The 19,192-nt window shown below is 43.9% G+C and overlaps 1 protein-coding gene across 1 annotated transcript; it reads right to left on the bottom strand.

Moving 5' to 3' along the window:
- Positions 1-853: 853 nt before the first annotated feature.
- Positions 854-7,745, bottom strand: LOC127333832 (protein YABBY 1). Its single transcript, XM_051360268.2, has 6 exons — positions 7,377-7,745; positions 5,322-5,441; positions 4,956-5,076; positions 4,579-4,627; positions 3,061-3,136; positions 854-1,199 (listed from the first exon to the last, which is right to left on the bottom strand). The coding sequence occupies exons 1-6, from the start codon at positions 7,446-7,448 to the stop codon at positions 1,131-1,133; spliced, it is 507 nt and encodes a 168-aa protein (XP_051216228.1). The 5' UTR covers positions 7,449-7,745; the 3' UTR covers positions 854-1,130.
- Between the last annotated feature and the right edge of the window lie 11,447 nt (positions 7,746-19,192).

Consider the following 19,192-nt stretch of genomic DNA (forward strand, 5'->3'; position numbering starts at 1 on the left):
AAATCCAGTGTGCAGCCCAGCTTTTTCAGACCATTATCGCATCCTGGGTACAACGACTTTTTGTGATCCTCTAACATGCGATCCAAATTCTCCCTCTCCTTTTCAGTTTCGCAGCGTCTCCGTGCATCAGCAATGGTCCGACCAAGATCATCAGCGGGCTCATCACGTGCATCTTCTTCACCTTCCCCTTCACCTTCCCCTTCACCTTCCCCACCTTCAGCATCCTCCATGAAAGTATCACCGAAGTGATCAGGATAGTTGTCATCGATGATATCATCCCCTTGTTCATCTTCTTCCATTATAACCCCTCTTTCTCCATGCTTGGTCCAACAATTATAGCTTGGCATGAAACCGTGCCGAAGCAGGTGCAGGTGAACTTCTCTTGAGGAAGAGTAACCCTTCTGATTTTTACAGCCAACACATGGACAGATAACAAAACCCCCCCGCTTGTTCGCATGACTTTTGGTCGCGGGTCGCCTCCCAAACCGCGACTAAAGACCACTTTAGTCGCGGTTCGAAAGATTTGGGGACTAATGGGGCTGGATGGAAGCCTCATTTTCTACTAGTGCTCTCTCAAACGGAGATGACGAGATGTCTAGCTACGAGTCGTTTTGCTGAGGCTCCAACTTGCTGATGGGAACTTAATTCGTGATCAAACTTGATACGCATTTATGCTCAAAACACACTTGAATTTAAGTGCACAACCTGAAGCGCTATATGTTTAATCAGAAACTCGGAGCGCTGCATGACTAACCAGTGTCATTCGTGACATATTCTAGCTAGCTAGGTCAGAATCGCATTGCGACCTTTTTAATCTTCTGTCCACAGCTCCATGACCAAACAATTAAATCAATAGATAAACACACAATTTTTCCATTTATTTAGCGCATGATCTAAATGTACGCAAGATCGACATGCGATAGTCCAGAGATCGATCGATGACACGATCGTAGTAATTAAAACTTCACTAGACACACGTACGTAGGTACGTAATTTTAAAAGGACATGCATGCATGCACACACACACATGGAAACTGGAACACATACAACCAAGATCGACGGTGACACGTACGGCGCCATGATCGCCTGATCCATCGTTTTTTGCATGCAAAGTCTGGTCTTGATCGGAGCTAATTGCCGCCCCCGCCGCCGCCGTCTACAACGCTCAGGCCGAAGTGGAGGCGAGGAAGATGAGCCCACTGCATACACGAGCAAATACACACAAGTCAATGTTCGTGAGAGTGAGACCACGTATACACTCAGGGGCGGATCCAGGATTTGAGCATAGGGGGGGCCGGGCGGGGCGACAAAGACATTGATCATAAAAATGATATAATTTCAAAAATAGCAAGTCTTATAAGTATATATTATGGATATCAAAATGTAACAATATACTGAATAATAAAACTATATTTCTACTAGCTGGAATGTAGATGTACGACTGGGCCTAGCAAACAAGTCAATAACCTCATCAACGTCGATCTTTAAAATTCTCAAAACACCGAGTTGAGTAGTTACGGTCTGAACTAGCATCTCTACCCATATGAGTTAATAAAGCACAGTCTTTTCCAATATTACCTTCTTTCACCTATCGAAGCCCACAACAGTGAAAGTATCTGATCCACTCTTTCCAACTAGTTTTTTTGAAAAGAGGAAACAAGACAAGCATTATGATTTGAAGAAGATGAATACTCTAGCCAAAGAAATTACTTGAACCAGCTAAACTGGAACCGGCGACGGTGTTTTGGTTCATCAATATTATATGGGTACTAAACTGACAAATCAGACTAGTACATAGCAATTATTGGATTTAAAATAATCAAACTAGAAGGTGATTTGGTAAACAGCAATGCGTCAATACCTTGGTATGATCTGGATAGGAATTAGGGTGTGGCGCCGTGGCCCGCGGCCGCGCGGGATGAGGGGAATCGACGATTGAGAGAGATCGATCGAACCCTCTGCGGAGGCGATGCTCAACCGGCTATGCAATGGATGATGAGGAGAATAAATCCAGTAGATGAGATCGTGTAGTGCTGGACTGCTGGGAAACCGAATTGACCAGGAATCACGTACGTGCATCAAGCGATTAGGTTTGCCTAGGCCGTAGGCTAATACGTGCGTGGCATTATGGCCTTTGGCCATTGACTAATTGCTTTGGGCTGGGCTGGATTAAGAAATGGGAGAAATTAGGATTATGCCTTGGGCTAATGGCTGGAGTACTAAGACTAATGAAAGTATATGCCTAGTGGCCCCTGCTACATTACGTTGGGGGAGGCCGAAGCATAGGGGGGGCCTGGCCACCGCTCGCCCCCCCCTGGATCCGCCTCTGTATACACTTGAAGTACAGCGCCGAGCTAGCTAATGGAGAAAAAGATGGGAGAAGGATGATTTTACAAGAAGTTAATAAGCTGGATCAAAAAATGTAGAAAGTTAGCCAAGAAATTAACGGGGAGCAGCCTCCAAACTGCTGTAGACAATTTTTCTCTCATTGTTGAAATATCAAACCTCAAAATATCTCAATGTATAGTTGTCGTATAAATGATTTGGTAGGTTGCTATGCCTCAACAACTATATATATATGTACACTACAGGGGAGGGGATTAATGGAAACGATCTTGCATCTCAATCTTTTCTTTCCCATTTACATAGTATTATCAGATACCGACTTCTCTCTCTCAACAACTATATTTCGACTCAGACACTTTTTCAATTGTTCAGTACACAGATACATGGCGTTTTAAAATCTTTATTTACTATGATGTCGTCTGGATCCCTTCATTGGGTTGACATCAATTGGTAGCTTATAAACTATGCCAGGGCCAAATAGTTGCGGACAATGGTGAAAAAGACCGCTTAATACGATTTTATATGAAAGTAGTGCTTCCAGTTCTAAGTTTAGTTTTGTCGTAAATGTAAGCTAGCCACTTTGTATATGTATACTTTGGAACCACTATATGGAATGTCTTGATAACCGGCATACTCAATATACCGGAGGGTGGCTTCACTTCACTCTGTGACTGAAACCCTTGAGTAAAATTTACTACAATTAGGAGTACTTACGTTCTTTGCAGCAGTACTAAATGCCTCCCGGTGGCTAATCTCAGGGTTGCATGATTTTATCCTCTGTATCTCTTCCCTGTTAATTGAAAGCGTGTTTTAATTAGTGAACAAATCTACAAACATATGTATATTAGCAATACAGAACCCGCACATTTTTTATATATAAAAACCAAATTTACGTGTCTATATACTAGGAACTACTCCACCATATCTGAAAAGTAAATGGAAAAGAACAAAATTACCAATACATAAGTATACTGGTGTAAACACATCTATTAAATGTTTATATAAGCATGCGATCAATATGGATTGGAGTGTAAAAAGCTAAGTCATTCATTGAACAAAGGTGGCAAGTAAATTTATTTCACTATTTTAGGTACATATTAACAAACTGATAGTACATCTCAGTTTTTAGTTGCAGTTTTTACTGAACAATTTATTTCACCATTTTACTCGGTCATATATATGGGTTTACAAGGCCTGCACGTATTTCAAGAAAAAACTTGACTTTTAATTCCATTAAAAATAGTAATACCCCATAAAAAACTAGAATTGCATTCATATTTAAAAGAAATTTTGTAGATCGAATTACTGGTCAAAGTTTTCTCAAAATATGTACCGGCCTTATTAACCCACAGGAGGGAGTAGCACTAGTTTCAGTACAATTAGTTGATAGTTATTGAGCTGGTTGTCTTCTAGTTTAAGCACACTTTCGACATGGATATTCAAATTATTTAGGGTTTAACCATCTTAAGGCCTTGCTTATAGAATGCATAAGTTTGTTTCAATATTACTACAGCCAGCAATACCGGAAATTTCGTCTTTGCCGAATATGCAAAAGACTCGGCAAAGGCTTCCCGGAGCACGGCAAACCCTTTACCGAGTGTTTACACACGGCAGAAATGTCTAAGTGGTGGTTTCGTCTTGAATTTTCACAGATCGGATTAAAAACTGATTTACCCTAGCTATAACCAAAAAGAAACCTTATTTAATTAGTACTTCCACTAAACTGATAATAACATGAACTTATTTGGTTGCACTAGAGAAAGGAGATTACGCAGTTTCATAATAAACAAAAAGAAGGGAAATGCATTATATTAAAAAAAGATGGTCACTAGTGAAAATCTAAATGAACGATAGAACAAACAATAACACATGGCTTCATGCAATTAACATTTTTTTGCAATATACGTGCTTACAAATTTTTGATGCAAACAGTTCCCATCAAAGTTAAAGTAAAACAAGTCTTTGAGAATTTACCAACTGATTAAAATGACCCATAAGAATTTTTGTATCTTTACAGTGCAAGCATAAGCGTAGTGGTGACCCAAAGAACAGAATACTGAAATTAGTGACGCTAGCTCATTGGGAAGTTGATGGACCAATTGATCTAGCCAATCAAAATGACCTTCAAATTATTAATTATAATTAGTTTTCATAGCTTTGATTGTAGAGTTCAGTTGTGCTGCAACTTTATATGTTGTACAAGAGACCAATATGCATGGTGTGAGATCTCACTTGATGAATCTGTTGTACGCAGATGGTACACGCTGTCTCTTCTCTGGGGCTGAAAACAACAATAATAACTGATTACTTAAGATACTTATAAAAACATAAATTAGGTACTTCAGTCAGTCATGTAATCATCTTGTACATGGTAATTACTCGGGTCAGGGAGAGCAAAAATAGTGTGCTCACCGTTTCAAATCAATGTTACATATAGATATTTTGAACACGTAGCATCATGCTTGCCATATTTATTTACTTAAAGCAGATATATTATCAGGTCATGTGTGTGTTCGTAGCGAATAACAATGTAAAAAGTTATATACAGTGCGTCAATTAATCATATTTCAAGAGATGAGACAAAAAAAATGAAAAGATCCCACACATACGGCGTATCGCTGACACCTGCTGCTGATTGATCGACATTGGATACATGGACAATGTCCGCTGATTCCTAGCAGCTGGCTCATAACTCCCAAAATTATTCGGGGGAACGACCCTGTTCTGCACCTGAATAGACACATAAGCAAGTAGCAGTTACTTGTAAATGTTGGTGGAAAATCTTGATCAGACTAAGTAAATATCATTACTGTTTATTCAAAAAATAAAAACTGGATTAAAACAGTTGATATTACTGTCAAAATGCATGTCTAATTGTCACAGCTTATGAATGTAATTAAATTTTTAATCATGGGATAAAAAGTATTTTTTATGAATGTGAATCAAAAGTAGCTAGAATCATTTTAATTCTGGACCTGGTGATCTTGAGCGGTGCGTGCTTGATGGAAAGGGCCAAGATCCATGGAGAGCACCATTGTGCAATGCCCACATCTAACAGTAACAATGTTGTAGGAACAACTGTTTGGCACATTCACCTGCAAATATATGTGTGTGCATCAATTGCTTAGATAATTGCTAAACCCTCTATCCATGTGTTGTATTGCTGAACATACTAGTATATTATGCAAAGTGTAATCTTTTTCTTATATAGGGTGTGAATTTGATTGCATGCATTAAATTCTTTTCCACAGATAATATGTGGCCCCGTTGAGCTACAAGTCTACAAGTAGTAGCTCCATTGTATATCTATGTCTATATGGTTGTCATACATAAATAATTTAGGTTAGATCCCCAAATGAACAGAATGAAGTAACAGTTTAGAATTGGCTAGCCTACAGTCGACAAGTTAGCTAGTTACTATGTGGAATAGTGGTTTGATCTCTCTCACTCTATCACCAAGAGAGAGAGAGAGAGAGAGAGAGAGAGAGAGAGAGAGAGAGGGTATGGGAGGGCTGGTTGGAAATTAGACATATGATAGAAAAGGTGGAGAGTTGTAGCCTTGTAGGAGCTATGAGAAGAAGTGGTCAATGACGATGGTCAATGAGTTGTAGGTACGAATGCATGGAAAAGGTGCACCATGTCTATATCCATATCGTCCCCTGATCATGAGAAAGCAAATGGCATCACCTCCAGGTGACAGGCAGACATGACATCTCGGGTTTAAAACAACAATTCTCTCTCTCCCTCTCCCTCTCCCTCTCTCTCTCTCTCTCTCTCTTCCTAGGGCATGCAAGATGCGAAAGTGGAGGAAACTTTATACAGGTGAAAGTTCATGCCACCGTCTCGATCCAGCCTCTCTTTCAGCAGAACACACATAACACACAGACCCCCCACCTGCCCAAACATCGAGAAAGAGGAAAATGACATGACAAGCAGATCCACTTCCCTCTGCACATGCGCAGAATGACCCAGTGAGAGAGAGAGAGAGATTGCGTGCTAGGTTAAACCTTTTTCTGGTAATTAATATAATAGCTCAATTAAGCTATTGAGTCCACCAGCAGTACTGGTGTAATATCACATGAAGAAACTAAAGTAATAGTCAAAGGAGGACTTAATCATCTGCACGCATGCATGCATATAAAGTTCTGACCTAAAGAGTAGTATATCTCAAGAAACCATATATGAAGACTATTTTCTATGAATTACTCTCAGGAAAATCATTATCCCATGCAATGAATGTTCCTCACAAGATAATATCCGGTTATGCATGGAGAAATCTGTAACTTCTCTAAAAAAAAAATCTACAGTGAATGATAACCTTTAATTCACATTCACATAATTTATATAGGAATCATCGCATAAAATAGTGCTGGATCTGAGTTCTGCGTGCTAGCTAAAGTGTGGATCTACTCTCAACTAAACAACATTTGAAACAATAGAATTAGATGGTTCAAAGAGAAATAGTGTGTTCCTAATTACAGGAAACAACAGTACATCTGGCCGTAATGAAGGAGATACGGAGTAACATTTTTTTTCTTGAAAAGGGGAAACAAAATGATGCAATGATATTTTTTGGGCGCTGATGAAATATATGAACCGATCCTTGAATTCATACAATAATGGTGCCGACAAATCTGTGCACCGGTGTTACTTCATTCATGCACTTAGAAGATTACTGAAAACCAATGTTCAAAACTAAAATGTAAGTGGGCAACTCTACTGAAAATACAATTTTATATTTTATATTTGAAATTGAATTGTTGTACGTAGCCAAGAAGTATGCAGTGAAGGCCTGTTCCCCATAACTATACGAGCTGTACTGTTGACCTCAAAAACATGATGTTGACTTCTTCATAAATCGAACTGTATATCCATATGGATCTAGAAAACTAAAGATGTGAATGATAAAACTCAGATTAGTGGAGAGAGTCAGAGAGAGATAGAGAGAAAGGGAGATATGATACACGCAGAGAGAGAGAGAGAGAGGGAGAGAGGGAGAGGGAGAGGCAGAGGGAGAGGGAGAATGGTACCACAAGGATGGTGTTGCAATAGTTGCAGTTGACATAGCAAACTTGCTCCGAGGCGAACTGGACAGACGACATTTTTCCTCAAGAACGATCTCCAAGCACGCTTACTCGCGGAGGACGAGGAGGGAGCGACGCAAGAGATATGTATAAACAGAACGACGCCTCCTGTACCCTATATACTTGAGATCTAGGAGACCATAGACAAATTATTTCCTCTCAGTCCTTTTGATTTGTGGAGGAAGCTAGAGAGACAGAGCGCTGTGAAGGAAGCTGGCTAGAGAGAAAGAGAGAGAGGATAATAGGCAAGGAGGAGAAAAGAAGTTTGGTGGGGAGGCTAGGACAGTGCAGCCGAGAGAGAGAGGTTGGAAAGATCAAGCAAGCAACAGTGGGAGACAGAGCAGCTATTAGCTAGCAAGTATCTTGTGCCAGTGACTAACTAGCTACCCATTGCAAGCGCGCTGCTAGCCCCTGACTCGGTGAATTTTTCTTTAGGTTAATTTTTCGCTCCTCTTACATGAAAAGGTGTGCTGGTTTCGGTTCCTCAAAATGTCAGATTCGTTTTAAAAAAAACAATTGTATTATGAACAATTAGAAAATGATACACCCCAAATTAATTGACTCCACTCTGTCTAGATACGGATGTATCTAGTTAACAATTAACAATCACATATAGGTATATATCTGTATCTATATAAAATGAAGTCAATTAATTTGGATAAGAGGAAGTAGATTTTTATGACTAAAATCAAAATTTAAATCTGCTCTATTTTTAGTGTCAAAATGAAATCGACACAGTAGGGTCCTTCCCTAACGTTTTTGTGTCAAAAAAATCTACTTATTTTTTTACGGTGTAACGGTGCATATCAAATTCTCCACCGTTTGTATCTCTTGTAGTAGCTGTCAAATATTTATCACGACCCTCACGCACCTTATTGTCCTGCCTGTATATGTATATCATACAAAGTGCCTCTGTGTGGTTCATGGAAAGTCCGTACTCAGATGGGGCTACAGGATCACGCATGCAGCTAGTGCCCTCTAGGGTCAGGTAGGGGCCAAAAAAATTGCACTATTGAACAAATTAATATCCCTGAACAGTATGCCACTTAATTCACTCTGGATTAGAATATAGATTTAATTGGGTGCTAAAATAATATATGTAAATTAAATTTGATTGTAGGCGATTGAGCGAACCACGCATGCAAGAAACCGTTAATATTTGTACTATGTATATATACCTCAAGTGGTGAACGCAACTCATTTGTTCACTCAAAGTTTCCTGATGTGTTGTTAATGATAGGTCGGCATGCCAGCGTGGATACTCTTACTGCCAAAGCAACAAAAAATGGAAGCGGGCCTGATATACTATTGTTTTATGAGACTCCGTGGATTTACCAAGTCTCTCTATATATAAAGCTTTATTTGATTTTTTTTAGAAACACATGGTACTACATAGATGCACACAACCACACTCAAGCCCTCACATGCATAGAATATCTAGTGAGGAGGGGAGTAGATAAGAAGTGAGCATACCTCATTTGGTTGCGGAAGTGGATGTATGACTCAACCATCCAAGTTCAAATTCTCATGAATGCAAATTTGGGTTCATATTATTTTAAAAAAATAGTTGTAGGGGTTTTCCCTACCGCATTTTTTTTTAAGAAAAATATTAGATTATATGAGCTTCATGGCCACCACGAACACGCCTCCCACTGAAAGAACAATCCACCTTTGTGAGACATCAGAAAACAAGTCTAGGGGTTGATACATGGTGTGCTAGGTAACACCGCTGTCCTAATCATCCAATAAAATGTGTTGGTTCTCTTTTATATAGAGGCAACTTTCTTAGTTGAAAAATGTTGATTGATTAAAAAAATAATTTTACCAAATTCTACACTATTAATAAGCAATACATAACCTAGTATAACAACGATACCATCAGATTCATATTTTGATTAACCTACTAGCTAACAATCGTGATTTTGTGCTCCTTAAGCAACACTTAATTAAAAATAATAATCATGGTCAAGACTTATTTTAATCAATCAAAATAGATCCTACAAAAAGAAACAAACAGAGTGTTGTGTCAATGAATGTAAAGTGCCCATACTGCTATGCATAGAAATACATCATTTATTCATATACTTCCTCTAATCCATAATAGTTGTCGTGGTTTAGTTCAAATTTGAATTAAACTCACAATATATGAACATACTCCAAAAGTAATACAACAATCATGTTGTAGACAAAGCTAGCCACTTAAGCATTGCACAAACTGAAAATTCGTCTCTTCCATGGACCTTTATAGTTTCTTCACTTGAGTCAAACATGCATATAAAGTCTACACATAGAAGGCCACTTCAGGTTTGAAAATTTTAAAATCTACAATTCCAAACCAGTGGCACTAAAGCTATCACGGAATATGTTTTTCCAATACATAGAAGGCTACTTAGGGCATCTGCAATGGTGAACGCTTAGAGAGACGCTTGAGTTGTTAAAAAGTTAATTACAGAAGAGTGTTGACATAAGAGTCTGGAACTCTCAATGTGAAGCGCTATTTTTTTTTTTTTCAACGGATGGATAGAGCATATCACTAGGCTATTCGCACATGAGGGACAAAAACAAATGGGAGCACTCGATACCTCATTTTGCGGTCATGCTTGGGCAAATCAGGGGATCGGGTGGGAAACCAGCAAAACGCCAGGGAAATCGATACTGGCGCGTGCCACAATTGCCTCCCTTAAGCATTATTGACATTCTCGTTAGATTTTTAAGATGGTAAAATAACTTACACTGTGACTTGGAAAAGTAATATCTAAAAAACCATTTGAGCTGAGAGCTATTAGTCTTCTCAAACGACGATTCACATCACCAAGTTTAGACTTTGTTTTTTCCCTTAACATTTTTTTCCACCTCAATCATTCATGTACCTCGCATCAATATGGTGCGCCCTCCTTCTATATATACGGTCACTTGCACTTTTCCTAAGTCAAACTTTTTTTAAGTTTTCCTGTTTTATAGAAAAGAAATCAACATATACGATACATTATGTTGCCAAAACACTCACCTCGAAGTAGTTGTGTCTTATTCCAAAGGTTTATCTCGCTTTTGGTTCACTTCGGAGTATTTATGTTGAAAGTACTCTCTTAGTGTGTTTAAATGCATTAAATAGTAAACTCAAACCTTGATGCAATTAATCCAATGGCTAATTGAAAAAATAGGTTGAAAGTGTATAAATTAATATTTCCATTTTTATTTGAAGAGGCTTAATTGACTTAAGTGGTGAATTAGAGCAGTAATGTCTATGCAAATATTTGAGGTGATTGATAGCACTAACTTGAGAACGTATATATTTTTGCCTTAAATTGTTTTGAAACATCTAATCACTTTTTATGCGGGATCACCTTTGAATCATTCAAGTCACTTTTTTTTGCGAAAATTCCACCAATCTATTAGTAATCACCAGCATCACTCCAAGCAACCCTAAAAGTAATAAAATTATAAATAAGTCGTAGGGCCACATAGCGACAACTACATACACTAGTGCAAGTTGAAGGAGCACCGGCGTCCTCTCCACTCCATCACCGGAACTAGGAAAATCTTATCTTAGACTCGTAGTAGACCTTGTTTTAGTATATCAACAAGAAGCCGTTGTGCTAAGCCTCCAAAGGACTAACGCACCAGAGTAGCAATAATCCCTGGTGATAACAACCATGGATCGAAAGAGGCTAACCTAATTAAAACCACACCAGCGAATAAGAAAACATGTTGGATCCTAGGAGATCCACCGAGCACACAACTCCACATGCCCTCCGTCGGTGCTAGACGCGTCACCAGTGCGAGGATAGGGCAGGGGAGCTTATTCTATCTTCGTGATGTAGCGTCCACCTCACCATCCCAAGAAAACACTGAAAATCAAACTAAACAAAGAACGACAACCCTCCCACCGGCGAGGAGCCATGTTGATCTACATATCCAATGCCCTAAGGCCACCAGAGGCGGAGCATAGTGGCATCGTTGCCGGCGACGAGGACAGGAACCCTATATGGGGTTTACAGCTCATGGATGCGTCTATCGGTTAGGTAATAATTCATGTTCCTTGCATCAGAGCATCTCCCCTGACACCCCTGATAGTGGCCCTGATAGTCATTTGGGGGCCGGTGCGGTTTTTGGGCTCAGACCAGCGCGCCCCAAAAAGCGTCGGCGCAGTTTCCAGCCCAATAGAAGTGTCGGAAACCCCGTGCCGGCCCATTCGGAAAGGGCGTGAATCGGGCGCGCCGGCGCCAAGTGCCACGTCGGATCCCGCTGCGCTCGCCGCTTCCCACGCGTACTCGGTGTTTCTTGCGCGTACTCGACATTTCCCACACGTTCTTCCCGCCATTTCTCGCCGCTCCCCGCTCGTACTCGCCTATAAACGCTGCCTCCGCTCAACGGACACCATAGCCGCTGATGTAGCTAAAAATGTCCACGTACTCTCGCGCACTGCCTCCACCCCCATCTCCACCTGTGCCTCCACCTACCGGCACCCCCGATTTCAATGATGTGGAGGAGGACGTGGAGGAGGACCCGCAGCTCGCAGAATACGAGCAGTGGGAAGCGGTAGCGCTTGCGGCGACCGTAGATTCTTTTGTCGCGGATGAGCGACACAATCAGGAGGCGGAGCGGTAGCGGCAGGCGGATCGGCAGCGGTGGGAGGCGGAGCGGCAACGGCTACGAGAAGCGAATGCATGGTGCCGGGAGGCGCATGGGGAACGTCAGCCCCAAGATGAACTGCGACTGTGTCGACGTGTGGAGGCGCTGCAGCAGCGGCTGCAGACGCAGAGGGTGGAGCACCAGCGACGGCAGGAGGAGCTGGAGTTGCAGCTGCGGTAGGAGGCGGCGGCCGCGGATTTGACAGCCTGGGAGGAGGAAGCGGCGGTAGTAGAAGCTAAGGACGACGAGTCCCTCGACTGGTCCGACGACGGCGGAGGAGCAGACGGCGGAACAGAAGGCGATCCTCAAGTCCTTCGAGTCGCTCAAGAAGGTGGAGGACGACGCCCATGCCCGCGAGGAGGATAACAAGAGCGGTGACGCCGCGCTGTCGACCTCTCCATCGAGGCAGACCGCTGCTTCTCCGCCGAGCATAGGGAACAACTACGCGAGGACCGAGAGAGGCAGTGTGTGGCGTACGAGAAGCTAGGATTCGGTCGGGCGGGCTATCCGACGCACCGCCGGACGGCTAGTATGCTACAAGTGTAGCAATGTAGCAAATTTGTAATATATAACTAAAATGAAAAATCTTTATTTTAGCAAAAAAATTCTATCGGGGCCGGCGTATTGGGGATGCCGGTGTGGGAACCCGTTCCCCAAACGGAGGATGGTGTGCCGGTGCCCCCGGTACGGTAGTGTCGGCGCACCTACCGCGCCTATTTGGGAGGTACCGGTGGAGATGCTCTCAACATGCTGGTCCAATTTTTTAATTTAATGGGAGGTTTAACATGTTGGTCCAATTTTCAGACAATTTGCACACTGGAGTGACTCGTGATCAAGTGATCATTCAGGCAACTTTATTCCCCCCGAAATGAAAATGAAATATGTATCAATTCATTTCAAATACTGGGTGAGTGTATATCAATATATCATTCGGGTACTCCTACATGTACGTGAAGCATTTGATGCATATGATGATAGGACAAGCTAGGGCACAAGACAATGTGCCGGCTAGTGATTGGACGGATCGATGATGTCTGTGTCCAGGAAATGTCAGCTCAGTTGGACAGATTGGAACTCCTACCAGTCTGACTGACAAGATGCTTGCCAAACGAACACTAGTTCTCAGTTATTTCTGTATAGTTAATTACCTGATGAATTTCTCGCTCCGTGAACAGTAGTGAAGCACATGTAAACCAAGGCAGTTTGCTGTTACTCTAACTTGAACCCTGTCTCTCCCACCAGCTGGTCAGATATACAGCATTACAGCATGAGGTTTTATTTTGTCGTTTTCCCAGTCTCTTCTCTCTCTTGTTGTCCGTGGACAAGCTAGGAATCGATGGCATATTGGCATTGTCTTTTAGGAGAAAGAAACAAGGGCGCCATGCCCATGCAGGAATTGTAGCCTGTATGATGAGCAACGAGTAGCAGCAACTGTCCAGCTCGATCAGCTCTGGACTTCTGCTGGAGGACGGCGCTGCTAGAGCATGTGCAACCGGCTTGGGAATGGAGAGGCCCACTGTGGCACTGTATGTATGCGCACCCCGCCATCAATCCAAGCACACTGATGTCGCAGCATCGTGCATGCAGCTGCCAGCGTTCGCGATTATCAACCTACTTTCATTTACACCAAAGATTAACCCTGTGGGCATCTCCACCGACGACCCCCAATGCCCCCAAATGAGCCATGAGGGTAGCGGATAAAAAATGACCGCAACGACAACCTCCATCAGGGCATCTCCAGCGGAGCGATCCATTCTGTTCTAGGTCATCTGAAACGGGTCCGAGCGAAATGGCGGACTGATTGTGCATGCTTTATCGGTGCAATCTAAACGGACCGACTCGCGCGAACCAACTCATCCGTTCACCAAATTTGGGCCGTCGATGCGTGCGCACGTCCTCCCTGGTTCTCCCTAGAACACCACGGTCCCTCCCTCCAGTGGTGCACAATTCCCTCTAAAACCCTTCCACGGAAATTCGGCCGGCGGGAAAGCCTGTGGAAGTGATGGATCCTGCCGCCACCCTGCCGCGCCGCCGCCTGCAAGAAGCTGGCGACGCCAAAGAAGCTCGCCAAGGATTTCACGTCGAACGAGCGTCGGCTCGAGATGAAGAAGCGCGCAGGCTGGAGAGAGGCCGCCGGAGCTCAAGCAATCGCCGCCAAGATAGAAAATGAGCGTCTTAAGGCGAACAACAGCATCATCACCCAGCGTACGGAGGCCAACGGCGAGCTGCTGGCGCAGAAAGCCGCCCAGCAGGGCGTCATGATGCCCAAGCAAGAGGCGTTGAACGTTCGGCCATGGTGTGGACATCCCTCTAGCTCCTCATGGCCAGGCCGTGGCCGGCGCGTCGTCGACGAGCTTCGTCACATCTATGCCGAGCGGCCAGCCTCCTCTTCAACCCAGGCCGCCATGCCAGAGAGATGGCCACGGGACTGGATGCGCGTTGTCTCGGCATGGTGACCCTGCACAACATCGCCGGAGATGTCTCGGGAAGGCATCGACCTCAACCGCACTCCCAAGGCCGGACAATCATCGTCGGCGGCCGCGAAGAAGCAACGACGAATCGCTGCCGTTGATATGCCACCGCTAGTCAACCTGTTTGACGGAATGACTAGCGAGCTACCGTCGGCGAGCTAGATGGTAATTTCTTGCCCATTGCCCCATCTCTTTTCCATTTCTAGTTGGTCCTGCCCGCAGCTTGTCATGGCCATTATTTGTGTAGGAATTCATGGAGAACAATGGCGAGGCCCTCTTGCATGACATGATCAACGACGGTGCCGACGAGGAAGACGCAGACTACGCTCAATACGATGAGACTCAGTATGATGAGGCTCTGGAGGGCTACTCCATTGACAATCAGCCATTGTTTGGCAACAACTGCTTCACCTATGCCATGGGCGAAGACGGCACCCAAACCTTGGCCGAGGGTATCGCGCAAGCCACAGCCGCGACACTGGTCGCATCACTTATTCTGACGGTTTTTGACGGCAAGAAGGTGAAAGGATGAGATGTCGCCTAGAGGGTGGTGAATAAGTGTTTTAAAACTCTTACGAATTTGACTTGTAATAATGCGGAATTAAACTAACGTTTATTTTACAAGCACAAATCCTAAATATGCTAGGCTTGACTAAGTGCAACAACAACAACTAGAGCTAAGCAAAATAGGCACAAGATATATGTAGCACAAGTGATAGCAAGATAGATGTACTTCAAGCACGATGGCTATCACAAGGAAAGTAAGCTCGGGTATAGAAATAAGGCACGCGGAGACGAGGACGCATTCCCGTGTTCCCTCCCTTTGCAAGAAGGTACGTCACGTTTGGACTTTGGAGGGGTGGAGGTCCCACGAAGGATTCCCCAACACCACGAAGGCTCACCCTATTCTCCGAGCCAAACCCACGAAGGATAATGGCCCTTTCCTTATGGTTAGATTTTCCTCCACTCCGGAGATGGCAAGCTCCAAAACCACTTCACAAGCTCCATGAAGGAGAAGCCCGGGCCTCTTTACAATCTTCCTTGAAGAGATCACCGGAGCACCAACGCCAAGCCAACTAGGAGGTCTCCCTCCAAGAGTAACAAGCTCATGGTCTCTCACTCGAACTAATCGTGGTGGAGAGCTCAACACTATGCAATGATGCAAAGCAAGAATACTAGAGGTGTTCAAATCCTTCACACTCAAATCCCACCAAAGCAACAAATGGTAGGATGAGATTAGAGAGGAAGAACAAAGAGGAAATCAATAAATGACTCCAAGATCTAGATCCAAAGGGTTCCCCTCACTTAGAGACGAAATGGATTGGTGGCGATTGTAGATCTAGATCTCCTCTCTTAGATCCCTCAAGAATGAGCAAGAATCATGGGGGGATCAAGAGATAGGGCAAGTTCTTCAAACTCAACAACGGAGGAGAGAGAGTGGAAGAACTTATCCAGCCCAAGGTGGAAGAAGGCCTATTTATAGCCCAAGTCGAAATCTAACCGTTGGGGAAGTGTCTAGCTCAACACAGTCGAGGAGGCCGGTCAACCGGGCCTGGGGCCAGGCCATCCGGTCTAGGGGCCGGTCAGACCGGGTTACAGGCCGGACCATCCGGCCAGCACCGGATCGTGCGCCGGGCCGAGATCGGCGCGAGTCCAGGACTTACAGAACCTGCGCCGGGGAGGCCTGTCCACCGCCCGGTCAGACCGGACGAGGGGCCGGACCCGGCCGGTCCAAACCGGACCTCAGGCTGGACCAGCACCGGGCGACGCTGGAAACCTTACTGGATAGTGCCCGGTGTGCACCGGTCTAGGGGATGGTCGGCGCCGGGCTAGCCGGTGCCACGGCCGGTCCAACCGGACCTTAGGCCGGGCGGCTTCAGGCCAAAACCTTCTTCTTTTTCTTTAAAATAGAAAACGCTCCCGAACTCCGATTGACATGAAACCAATTTTGTTGGAAAGATAACGACAAATGGAGACTCCTCATAGGATATTTTTAGAGATTCTAGAGAGGGAATCTCCCACCGTCAAAAAACGGTGAAGACGTCCAAACTCGAAAACGCAATAGAAGATGCATGCGGATTCCGTTTTCGGTGAACTTGGGCTTGTTGTAAAGCTAGCAACAAGCTCAAGAACCTCACACAGAGAAACACCAAGAAGCAATAGGGATATGCAAAGTATGCAAAGGGTTGAGCTCCCTAAGACAATGTGATCAAGTTACCCAACCGAAAGCCCCTCTTGATAGTGCGGCTATCTATCCTATAACCCGGTCTCCCAACAACCACCTTGAGACCGGTAAAAGGAAAACCTAGCAAGGCCATACCTTTTCCTTGCGCATCCCGCTTGATCTAGATGATATCTCTTCAAGCTCCACTCAAGACGGAATGCCTCACTTGATCATCGTTACTCACGGAGAAAAAACCACAAGATGAATGTTTTGACCTATCTATAAAAGATACACCGGTAAAACCTCCAAACTTGAAAACGCAATAGAAGATGCATATGGATTCCGTTTTCGATGAACTTGGGCTTGTTGTAAAGCTAGCAACAAGCTCAAGGACCTCACATAGAGAAACACCAAGAAGCAAAAAGAATGCAGGGATGCAAGATATGCAAAGGATTAAGCTCCCTAAGACGATGTGATCAAGTTACCCAATCGAAAGCCCCTCTTGATAGTGCGGCTATCTATCCTATAACTCGGTCTCCCAACAACCACCTTGAGACCGGTAAAAGGAAAACCTAGCAAGGCCATACCTTTGCCTTGCGCATCCCGCTTGATCTTGATGACAATGCTTCAAGTTCCATCAAGCCGGAGTGCATCACTTGATCATTGTTGTTTTGTGAAGACTCATGATTTGCTCCCCCATACGCCACTATGGGATAGCTTCATTAAGAACATCTTCACATGTCAATTATCACCAAATGGACGGAAAGCTTCAAGCATGTGATCCTCTTGAGATGCTCATCTTGAACTTGCCCAACTCAACCTTGATGACGATCACCACTTGACGTCATCCTCTCATGGGCTATATGAGATCTCACTTTTGATGCATGCCCATGGAAAGATACCTGACCCACATAGACAACACAAGGGCACATATATGATGGGTTAGTTCATAAAGCATAATTTACAAGGCTTGCCATACCACATGACTTCACGTGGCACATTCTTCATGCTTCATGTGTTGACCAAACTTGACTCTATTCTTCACTCTTTGTATTGGTCAACCTTGTATCTTCTCATGCTCTATCATATTATCTTGAGGTCTATAAAGAACTCTTCATTTGGCTGCATGCTCTAAATCTTAGTCAACCATAGCTCAACTCATGAGACTATCATGACACCGACTTAGAGCCATATCTTGAATTCTTCACTTGGAATCAAGCACTCAAGATCTTGATCATTCATTGCTTAACACATAAGCTAGAGCATGGCTAATATTGCGTTCCACATAAGAACTTGATACATCTCAAACGTATCCATCATTTCTTATGTTCCATGCTACTTTTATGATGATACCCACATGTTTTATACACACTTTATGTCATTATTATGCATTTTTTGGCACTAACCTATTGACGAGATGCCGAAGAGGCAGTTTTTGTTTTCTGTTGTTTTTGGTTTCAGAAATCCTACAAAGGAAATATTATCGGAATTGGACGAAATCAACGCCCAGGGTCTTATTTGTCCACGAAGCTTCCAGAAGACCGAAGGGGATATGAAGTGGGGCCACGAGGTGGCCAGACCATAGGCCGGCGTGGCCAGAGGGGGGCCCGCGCCGCCCTATGGTGTGGGCCCCTCGCGCCGCCTCCAACCCTACCCTTCCGCCTACTTAAAGTCTTCGTCGCGAAACCCCCTGTACCGAGAGCCACGATACGGAAAACCTTCCAGAGACGCAGCCGCCGCCAATCCCATCTCAGGGGATTCAGGAGATCGCCTCCGGCACCCTGCCGGAGAGGGGAATCATCTCCCGGAGGGCTCTTCATCGCCATGATCGCCTCCGGATTGATGTGTGAGTAGTTCACCCCTGGACTATGGGTCCATAGCAGTAGCTAGATGGTTGTCTTCTCCTCATTGTGCTATCATGTTAGATCTTGTGAGCTGCCTATCATGATCAAGATCATCTATTTGTAATGCTACGTGTTGTGTTTGTTGGGATCCGATGAATATGGAATACTATGTCAAGTTGATTATCAATCTATCATATATGTGTTGTTTATGTTCTTGCATGCTCTCCGTTGCTAGTAGAGGCTCTGGCCAAGTTGATACTTGTGACTCCAAGAGGGAGTATTTATGCTCGATAGTGGGTTCATGCCTCCATTGAATCTGGGACAGTGACAGAAAGTTCTAAGGTTATGGATGTGCTGTTGCCACTAGGGATAAAACATCGATGCTTTGTCTAAGGATATTTGTGTTGATTACATTATGCACAGTACTTAATGCAATTGTCTGTTGTTTGCAACTTAATACTAGAAGGGGTGCGGATGCTAACCCGAAGGTGGACTTTTTAGGCATAGATGCATGATGGATAGCGGTCTATGTACTTTGTCGTAATACCCTGATTAAATCTCATAGTAGTCATCGTGACATGTATGTGCATTGTTATGCCCTCTCTATTTGTCGATTGCCCAACTGTAATTTTTTCTCCCAACATGCTAATT

This window comes from Lolium perenne, chromosome 2, assembly GCF_019359855.2.
Source record: "Lolium perenne isolate Kyuss_39 chromosome 2, Kyuss_2.0, whole genome shotgun sequence".
Classification (NCBI taxonomy): domain Eukaryota; kingdom Viridiplantae; phylum Streptophyta; class Magnoliopsida; order Poales; family Poaceae; genus Lolium; species Lolium perenne.

Bases quoted from the DNA above. Each gene is read 5' to 3' on its own strand.
- LOC127333832 (XM_051360268.2), bottom strand. From the start codon at position 7,448: ATGTCGTCTGTCCAGTTCGCCTCGGAGCAAGTTTGCTATGTCAACTGC. The intron at 5,077-5,321 runs GTCCAGAATTAA...GTGTCTATTCAG, and splicing joins GCACCGCTCAAGATCACCAG to GTGCAGAACAGGGTCGTTCC. The intron at 4,628-4,955 runs GTATGTGTGGGA...TGTTGTTTTCAG, and splicing joins GCAGGTGTCAGCGATACGCC to CCCCAGAGAAGAGACAGCGT.